At 44.3% G+C, this 9,893-nt stretch overlaps 1 protein-coding gene across 4 annotated transcripts; it reads right to left on the bottom strand.

Annotated features, from left to right (window-relative positions):
- Positions 1-1,681: 1,681 nt before the first annotated feature.
- On the bottom strand, positions 1,682-9,529 carry HNRNPH3 (heterogeneous nuclear ribonucleoprotein H3). 4 transcript variants are annotated; one of them, XM_069795752.1, is made up of 10 exons: positions 9,327-9,529; positions 7,800-7,936; positions 7,130-7,268; positions 6,385-6,572; positions 5,894-5,980; positions 5,424-5,542; positions 3,881-4,016; positions 3,536-3,616; positions 3,366-3,452; positions 1,682-3,067 (listed from the first exon to the last, which is right to left on the bottom strand). In XM_069795752.1, exons 2-10 carry the CDS (start codon positions 7,915-7,917, stop codon positions 3,054-3,056), a joined length of 969 nt encoding a protein of 322 aa, XP_069651853.1. In that variant the 5' UTR covers positions 7,918-7,936; positions 9,327-9,529; the 3' UTR covers positions 1,682-3,053. The 4 variants fall into 4 exon arrangements, with proteins under 4 accessions (XP_069651853.1, XP_069651851.1, XP_069651852.1 ...); XM_069795750.1 differs by having other exon boundaries at positions 1,682-3,032; XM_069795751.1 differs by having other exon boundaries at positions 1,682-3,032; positions 6,430-6,572.
- Between the last annotated feature and the right edge of the window lie 364 nt (positions 9,530-9,893).

Raw genomic sequence — 9,893 nt, 5'->3', positions numbered from 1 at the left:
TATTTTCTTATGACTTGTTCAAGTTGCTTAGAAAGTCTTTGCATACGCTGGGGAGTGGGGAGCTACCGTGCTAATGACGTAATAGACCAAGTGCTGCTCACGTGCCTCCTGGAAGTATTCTGAGTGTTGCCAGTGGGCTTTACGTGGGGCAGGTATGGATGCAGCAGGGTTTGATCTAGGATATAGATGATGCTGATCTGTACTGCTTTAACAAGTAACTTTTCAAAAAGTATGCAACTAAACAAAATTAATTTTAAAATGGGCCATCTTTTAAAGTAAGAATATAATGCATTTCCATAACCTGCAATAAATTAGATTTCTATTACTGAACTGTGATCTTTTCCTCTCCTCTGTGCTGTTCTGTTTGCATGGGAAGACGTCACTGAAGTAGTGTGTAATTATTCAGATTGCTTTTACTTACACAAAGTAAAACTTCTGCCCTGAACAAAATGGTGAATACTGTTATGTTCTGCGTGGTTTTATTTCCCTTAGCATCAAACTATGTACCTGGCATGCTTTTAGCAGTTTTTTGGACCGCACTATTATTAACCCTGTACCTTTTGTCTTTCTATAAAACCCTGTTCTTTGACAGATCGTGATTCACATTGAGCATAGGAAGGTCTGTGGGGTACCTATTCTGTTCATCAAATGGTAACTGTTCCCGCAGGATCAGAGCAGCCTAGTTTGTATTATTCTTGGAAATGACTTCTGAATTAATGAACTGGGGCCGTTAGCGAGTAAGCAAGAGAAAAATATGCTCCTCCTCCTGCACAGACAGGGATCATAGGAGCTGCGCCCACCTTCTTGCAAAGGCGGCTCACTTACCGTGTGTGCGCCTGCTTCTCCAAAAGCAAAGGGAAAAAACCAGCCCATTCCCAGTGTTCATCGCCCAACTGCTCCCATCAGTGGTTCTCTGCAGGCAAATGCAACTTTGTGTACAGTGGTTAACACTTCTGGCTGAGCGAGCCCTCTTTTTTCATAGGTTTTCTTCTCAGAAACAATTCTTCTGCAATTTAAATGCTGCTGGAGTGACATGAAAGGCTCGATGCTGAATGCTGCTCTTGTTACAGGGTGAAGTATCACTGCGGAAGGGACAGGACAGCCTGAAGGGATTCACTGTCCAGCACAGTGGAATTTCATTCGTCAAGACTTGAGTTCAGTGCACTTTTTGCAGATTGCTTGGTTATACAGAATAGCCCAAAGCGTAACTCCCCGCCTGCTCTCAGGAGGCAAGTAAGTCTTAAACAGGTGTGTTTGTTCCCTCTCATAAAATGGAAAAGTGTGAGGAAATGGTACAGAGCTGACAGTGTTTTATAGATACTGCTATACTGATAGAAAACACATGCTTCCATTATGTGTAGATGTCCTCTGCAGTATTTATTTACTGTGTTTCTTCCAGCAACTGGATTAACTCTTGTCCTGACCTCTGCCATCTGAGTTTTATGGAACATGTAAGCTTTTTCAACAGACCAAGAACCCCCTAGTTTTTAAGAGCACGGAGTTAGAACCAAGCCCTGCGAGATCAATGGTGTTAGATCTCGTCTGCCCTCCCCTTCCTAGCCACAGACATTCCAGTACTTGGAAAGTTTCCTATGCCAATGACCCCTTTGGCTATTATTTATTTCCAGTCACATTGACACAAGAACACAGTCTCTAGCGAAATAAACTCCATTCTCCTCTCTCCCACAATAAGACATTTATTACATATATAACACAGTACTAGCAAAACAGGTGACAGACTTTCAATACCCAAGATCACATTTGACATTTTAAGGGAGGCATTGAGGACAAAGCAGTTAATTTGGGAGATCACACTGGCTCAGAAGAATAAATACCTTTTTTCATTACACATCAGGTATGTTAAGTGTCTTCAAACAATAGTTTCTTACATATCTTACATGTCACAAATGCACAAAAAGTTGTATCAATGTGTTTGGGTTGTGTGTTATTTAACAAGTACTGGGCTTAGAGTTATTTTAGAGATACTTTGCTTCTAATGAGCTCATCCATATAATGGGTTGTCAAGTTTTGAACAAATATGGACAAATCAGCTCTGTGTAGCAAAAAAAAGCTGAACCATGTTTAAATACAATAATTTAATGAAAGAAAAAAAGTCAAAACTTGCTTCCAACTCGCCCACTCTTCCCAAAAGTAGCGTTTTTGAAAAAAAAAAGTAAGAAATGGATAGCTCCAATTGAACCAGTATTTGACCTATTTCATGTTAGCTAAAAGCTGTGCTAGTGTTTTACTTTGATTTGCAAGTCACACCTGTGAAATGCAGCATCTAGTGCTACAGCAAAGCATGGAAATAAACACTGCTGCTCAGTTGTGTGGAGGCACAAATGCTGGGCACTACTTGTTTATGCAGCTGTGCATTTGAAGATGACAGTAGATTGTGGCAGTACAAGAAGAAAGCTCGAACTATGACTTTTAGCCTCCACAGCTTTACGCCGTGTTGAAAAATTATTACATACAACTTATCAAAAGGGTTTAGGAAAGATTGTTACCAAATAAACTAAGCTATTCATCTACCTTTTTCCCCTTAAACAAGTGAATTTTTCAAACTCATCCACTACACCAAGATTACATAGAACTGAATCAGTGTTCATAGGAGTTACAGTACATCCACCTTTATTGAACCATAGTACAACATCTTGAACCAACTGTAGTCTTGAATATGTAATACATCCTTAGGAGTAACTAGTATAAAAAGTATCAACATCAGTGGTTTGAATATAAAAATTTATTTAAAGTCAGAGTATGCAACAAATAAAACCTACAGAAAACAGATTTTCCCATCACAATCTGTTGCTTACCAAATAATATTGTGAAAACACATTCCTTCAGTCATTATAAAGTTCTTAAAATACAAAAGAAATTAAATTTTGTAAGAAAGTCTAGTAGACCAGAGACTGTTTCTTCCAGGATGTTTTGTAGAAGCAAGGCTATTATCCTTCAATACATTCCACGCCATCCTCCTCCACCCATACTGCCTTGCCCATAGTATCCTCCACTATTTCCACTGCCACGACCTGCAAACAATTGACACAAGGTCACGCATACATACCTTAAAAAAAGAAAAAATGTGATGGGTAATACACAACAGTTGGTTGAAGATGACTTACTTAACTTATACTAAAACAACAATACTTCAGCACTATTTTTCTAAATGAGCATTTGCTACAGTAGCAAAATGCTTAAAATCCCACCTGATTTACACTTTAAATTAAACCAGTACCCTCCTTCCCTTTTCTCCCAGCACAGACAGTCCAAAGACCACTACACCACCCTTCCCCATTGTCCATCAGAAGACAGACATTAGCAACATTTTCCTGAAATACATTTAAAACAGAACTTTTACTTACTATATCCGCCCAAGCCATCAGGAGTTCCGTATCCGCCACTGTAATTGCTACCCATTCCCATTCTACCAACAGAGCCGTAACCTTGATCTGAAAAGCGGAAAGCACATCGTTACAAACTTGGAACTCGTTGGACTCAGCAAAGCGTCGCTAACTCTAGAATTGATGCCTACCCATTCCATCTCTGCCATAGCCTCCCATTCCAGAACCTCCTCCAGCAGTTGAATTCAGGAATAGCTCAATATATCGATGCTCTGTAGGAAACAAAAAAGCCTTACTTTGTAGTTTGTTTCAGAAACCAGAAGCACAGAGCTACAAAGCAAAACCCCCACCTTCCAAGTAACAGAAGCCCACAAAAGGGAGTGTGCAATGTGAGAAATGGCAAAAAGTCTTCCGATTTGTGTATGTACTGCACAGCAACTTAACTTAAATGCAGTTTAAACACTTATGTTCAGTTTACCCTTATATACCCTACTAAAGCCTAGTCAACGAAAGCTTCAGGTGAACACGACACTCACGCATGTGATTTTTATCCTTGGACATGGCAGCTACTGCATCCTCATGTGTTACAAATTCCACATCTGCCTCTCCTGTGGCTCTTCCATCGGCCCCAATATCAATGTGAACTCTTATAGGATTCAACGGTGAGAAAAACTAAGAATAAAAACAAACAAACAAAAAACCCCAAAATTACATTAATGCAGAACTCAAGCCAGATACTTCTTTCTCATCCCAGCTGTTAGTGGAGCACTGCATCAATTTCATCGCATCATACCACATAAATTTAATTACTAATTTCCAAAGTATTGCTTAGCGATAGTGGACCTTCACCATTAGGTCAATCTACACTTACAATCTGTTACTATTACACAACTCAAAGAGCTCCAGCTACAGAGCTTGAGGAGCCTTCTTTAAAAGCAAAGATACAAACAAAAATTCATGCCCACGCATGTTGCTTTAAGCAACAAGTTCTAATATGATGCCATCCTGGAAAATGAAAATAATTACTTTGTTTTCAAAGAAGCAGAGCCAAATAAATTTCTAAAAGCAAGGACATATTTATGGAATTCAGAAAAAGCTGACTGTCAATCAGACCACTCTTCTTTGCTACAGAACTCAAAGATACAGTGCCATTTCTGACTAACAGCCCTTTTACCAAACAGTATGGGGTGCAAACGAACCTTTGGTATACTACGGAAGTACTACTCATCAACTTGCAATAACATGCTCTGAATCAAAGCCTGAAGTTTGGCCCTTGTTCTCGGAGGGTCTTTAGACTGAAGAAAATCAAACCGACAGAAGAAAATATAGCTCAATTTAAAAAAAAAAAAAAACAACAAACAAAAAAAGAAAACAAGCACAAGCTTAAGAATGGAGTTCTGCATATATAACACATAGGTGCAACTAATAAAGATGGTGCCCCCCTGTAGAGAGGCTATGTTTAAACCAGGCCTTATATCCCCAGAAAACTTTTTGCCCAACAAACACCAGATCTATACTGACATAAGAATGTATCCCCAGAATCCTGCAGATGTGCTTCTGTCTGCCACGCTCATCTCTTACAAGTAACAGAATACCATCCCCTCCAATGCAATACAGCTCCCTACAGTCTTCCCACCCTGTCCCTCCTAAAATAAGTCTCGGGTCAACAAACAAATATACAAACTACAATCAAAGTTTCACATCTGCTATCGTTCTTTTACAAAACTACAAATCTTCAGTTAATCTTAAACTTCTGAAAGCCTTAAAATGAGCATACTGATGGCAACAACTGTTCTCTCCCCAATAAACCTTGTATGGGAATGGAAGAGCAAAGAGTGCAGAAATTAATGTTAAATATGGTTTGGCCAACTTCTTTGGTAACCTTAGCTCAGACACCTTTATAAAAAGCTCATTCACTACTAAGCTTTGTAAAACTCGCATAAAGGGCCATGACTTTAGTTAGCAGATGTGTTAGAGCTACCAATCACTTGTTTGAGAACTTTAACCAGGTTTGGAATAGGCAAGACAAGAACATGCAAACTCTTGGCATCAGACAGCCCTTTTCCCCATTGTACTTACATTAGCAATATCGTTTTCTGTTGCTCGAAAAGGCAGTCCTCTCATGTGAACAAAATGACCACCACCATGGAAACCTGACCCTGCATCTCCAGCTCCACCATAGCCATGTCCTCCCATGCCTATTAAAAAACCCAAAACAGACAAAACCACACACCTGTAAGATCGTCATGAAAAACCAGAAAAGTCATTACTACTGTTTTTCTGAAAGCACTGACTTTATACCACTGAATGCAAAGTGTTTGCGCTTCCCACATTACCAACCCAAACACTTAACCAGATGACATCCTAAGCAATGTATTTACCTTTTCCCAAGATTCCCCAATTCCCCCCCTTTTTTAAACAACATTCTTTCTTCACAAAATAATCTAATGAAGAAAGCCATCAATTCTGTCTTGGAAATGCTTATATATCCTACAACTCAAATAATGTAAAAATCTTTTTAAACAAACTATTAGAAATTTTTTTTTTACCTCTCCCATCCCTCATTCTGTCATCATAGCCATCATTTCCATAGCCATAGTTATTATAGCCACCATAATCATCAAAGCCACCATATCCTGTGCGATGGAGAGAAAGAAAGGAATGATTACGTTACTACTCAAAATTCACACAGCAATGCACAAGAGTAAGTTTTTCAGTCTTTGGGCACCCAGAAGTTTGCAAACAGCCTCTCCAGACTGTTAATTCTGGATTTCTGAACAGAGCGTAAATGTAAATTTCCTTCTATATAGTAAAAAGACATGCAAGCGAGAGATCAAATTCTGCTGAAAATACAGTTTCCTTATTATTTCCACTAATCTTAAATACTAAGCCACATTTTTTGATACATGACAAGTAAAAAATTTTGAGAAGTGTGTCAAACCTAACGGGTACTGCAGCTACCACCATTTCTTTATTTCTTGACAAAGATGTCAGAGACATGAAACTGACAACAGAACCTCCATTCATTAGATAAACATACCACCGTCATATCCACCACCTCCTCGACGCATTCTGTCATACATACTTCCACGCCCAGCTCCATAATAACCCCCTCTTCCTCCTAATGGTCTATCATATGGTCCAGGTCGCTGTTGTCCCATCATTCTTCTTGGCATGTCACAGAATCCTCTGATTTCGCTCTTACTACTTTTGAAGATTTCAATATATCTAATAAAAGAGGATTTTCAAGGTACCAATAAGAATACACGCATAAGCTGCCTGAATATTATAAAAGGCCATACTACGTTTTCTATAACTAAACGTACAATCCAACAGAAGTGACTAGAGATACCATACAACTTAAGTTTCTCCTCAAAACCGTAAGAATCTTAAGTGTATTAAAAAAAAAAAAAAGGAAAACACTTTACAGTGGCAAAAATTACTACGTGAAAATTCTAGCTGTACATATTAAGCTTAAAACATGTCTTTCCAGTATGAGAAACATACTGTTGAAAAACAATGTCTAGCTATGGTAGCATTTATCACAAATTACCCTATACAAGAATGATTGAAACAATTTTCTGAGTTTAGCAAACTACCCAGAGAGATACTGTCTCCCCCACCCCCCAAATCTACTGTATTTCCCAAGTTAACTTAGGATCAGTTATAAAAATTCTTAAAAACAGCCACTTCCATATAATGGTCCCCAACCCCCCCAAAAGCATTACTGACCCACAACCCCCAAAAATAAAGATTTAACGCCATCCCAAACTCTCCATCCCCACCTGTGCCCTATTCTTTCCTTGTGTTTCCCCAGAGCATTTTCTGCTATCTCCTTTGAAGCAAACTGCACGAAGGCCTCCCCTGTGCTTCTCCCCTGGTAGTCCAGCGTCAATGTTATCCCATTTGGCACGATTTCCAACCCTTTAACCCAAGGACAAATAACCCCATCAAGGGGAACAGTGTTAAAGGCTGAAACATTCCCATCTGCAGCAAATACTTAAAGCATATCTAAACAACAACAACGAAAAAGAAAACCACCTTGTTTCCCCCATCACCCAACAATACAAGCCAATGATCTTTCATTAAACATTTATGGATTTAGCCATACTTCTTTTCTGTTTAAACTATGCAAAAACACAACCACCTAAGTTACATGAAGAAAATATAGCTACCAATCAAGCAATTTAACTGATCCAAATGCTAACATTCAGGTTATCCCAATATGCATAGTACGTTTACCACCTCGACAAGATTAGATACATACTGCGTTTTACTACATCTACGGTTATTTGTACTTCATTTACAGGGCATAATTCTTACTTAAGATAAACTAATTTAACACAATCCCTCCCATCCACCCCATTAACAGCTACTGCAAATTAAAATGTGCAAAACATTGTGTAAAAGATACAAGAAAACTCAGTCACTATACTTTGACTATACTAGCGGTACCTTGGAAAAACTGAACAATCTCTTCTTTGCTGCAACCAAATGGCAGGCCTCGAAGTCGTACCACTGTTCCATCATTAGTTGTATCATTTGGCCCATTATGTTTTCCACTCCAGTCCATCTTTTGTTTAAATCAAACGCTACAAATAAATAAATAAATAAAATTAGATTTTGAGATTCCATACATGCCAAAGTCCCTCCCCTCAAAAGAAATCCAACAGTTTTTCTTCAGATAACTAGTATTACCGACTATGAGCTTTATTTCTGTTACGTATTTAAAATTGTACTTTATCACAGCTACAGCATGCACACATCTAAAACCACCCCAAACTCTGACAGGGAACACAGCATGTAGGGAGGGCAGCATGTGGGTAAGCACAGCACATAAAGCTCATTATTGATTCAGTGTACACCTGCCCTTTAAGGTTTTGGGTGCTGGTGGTGGTTTTTGTTTGTTTGGTTTTTTTTTCATGACAGTTGAAAAAGGGGTAGGAACCACGCAACGGTTCCTGCGTGGAAACACAAGGCCTTCCTTTGTCTGCAAACAAAGCGCCACGGGCCACGCTCCCAGTTGTTTTTTGTTTGGGTTTGTGCGTGGGTTTTTTTTGTTTTGTTTTGTGGTTTTTTTTTCCACCCTTCCGGAAACACGGGCGATGCGTTACCTCGAATTCCAAGGGCCGGGGACAAGAGAAGGGAACCGCAGGACCAGCCTGAGGGGCAGCGGGGGTCGGTGTCGCCCGGGCACCGAGACCCCGGCGGGGAAGGGGAGCTCGGACCCGCTCGGCGCCGGAGCCTCGGCAGGTGCGCGCCGCCCTCAGCCCCGGGGGTGCGAGCGTGTCTGTGTGCGTGTGGGGGGGGTGGTTTACCGTGAGCGCCCCACAATGGGCCCCGCGGCCGCAACGGCGATGGAAGCGCCATCGCCGCCCTCCTCACCTCAGGCGCCGAGCGAACCCGCCTCCCCCCTCTCCCGCCTGACCCGCGGCGCCGACTACCGCCGAAATCGCGGCCCTCACCCACCGCCCGCTCCCCGGCGCCATTTACCGCGCCTCCCCGGGGCCGCCCCCCTCCCGCCTCCCCCGCTCCCGCCCAGCTCTCCCCGCCTCGCCCCGCCACCACCTCTCCGCCTCGGAGCAGCTGCCTCCCGGCCTCCACCCGCGCAACCTCGGCCACCCCCCCGCCACCCCCCCTCCCCTCCGCCGGGAGTCCCCTCGCCGCTCTCCTGGGGCCGTCGCCGCCCTCGGCTCCACCACTCAAAATGGCGGCCGCGCTCGGGAACGAGGCTCCGCCGAGGAGCGCCGCGCCGCCCCCTCCCCCACGCCCTCCTCAGGGAGCGCCGCTGCCCGCGGCTCCCCGCAGGCGCGCACCGGCCCCGACACCGCGCCGACGGCCGCAGAGGCCCGCCCGCCTCGGGGCCTCTCCGAGCCTCCGCTGCTACCGCCAGCCTGCCCGCGGGCGCCCCGGGCGGGCCCAGCTGGGGCTCGCTCAGCCCGCTCTCTCTCCCCCGCCTCCTCTCCCCTCCCCTCCACTCACCGGGAGACCCTCGGACACCCCTCGACGTGCCCCGGCAGGAGCTTCTGCCGGGAAGGAAGCTCCTCCTCACTTCTAACCGGCCGGCGGGCTCGAAACCTACGCAACGAAGATGGGCAGGATGGCGTCCCGGCTGCGCAAGTATCGCGATAGCCACGCCGCGCTCCTCAGCCCCGGCTGGGCGGTACCGGCACATGCGCGCCTCCGGTGAGAAGAGAGGACGGCGCATGCGCGGCGCGGCGCGACGGACGGGGGGGAGTTCCCGCCTATTCTTTTCACAACTCTGGCTGTGACCGAGGGGGTGGGGGGTGTCGGGGCGCATGCGCTTTGGGTCTGCGGTCACGCGGTGCCCGCGTTCGCTTGGCGCCAAGCGGGCTCGGAGCTGGGCGGGCTGCGCCAAGAGCTTCGGCGCATGCGCGGGGATCGCTCCCTCAGAGCGGCGTCTCCTCACAGAGGCGGCGGCGGCGGCGGCCGGTCGTGCCCTCGACTGTGTGTCGCTCAGGGTGTCCGGCTCCGGGTGTCCGGCTCCCTGGGCGTAGGCTTGGGTGGGAGGATGGGGAAGGTTGTCCG

Source organism: Haliaeetus albicilla, chromosome 11 (assembly GCF_947461875.1).
Source record: "Haliaeetus albicilla chromosome 11, bHalAlb1.1, whole genome shotgun sequence".
Taxonomy (NCBI): Eukaryota; Metazoa; Chordata; class Aves; order Accipitriformes; family Accipitridae; genus Haliaeetus; species Haliaeetus albicilla.
The sequence above is the reverse complement of the archived record's forward strand: the minus strand, read 5'-3'. Positions and strand labels throughout refer to the sequence as shown.

Excerpts from the sequence above, each read along its gene's own strand:
- HNRNPH3 (XM_069795750.1), bottom strand. The coding sequence starts at position 7,917 with ATGGACTGGAGTGGAAAACATAATGGGCCAAATGATACAACTAATGAT. Across the intron at positions 6,573-7,129 it reads AAGGAAAGAATAGGGCACAG|ATATATTGAAATCTTCAAAA; the intron begins GTGGGGATGGAG and ends CTCTTTTATTAG. Across the intron at positions 3,617-3,880 it reads CAAGGATAAAAATCACATGC|AGCATCGATATATTGAGCTA; the intron begins GTGAGTGTCGTG and ends TGTTTCCTACAG.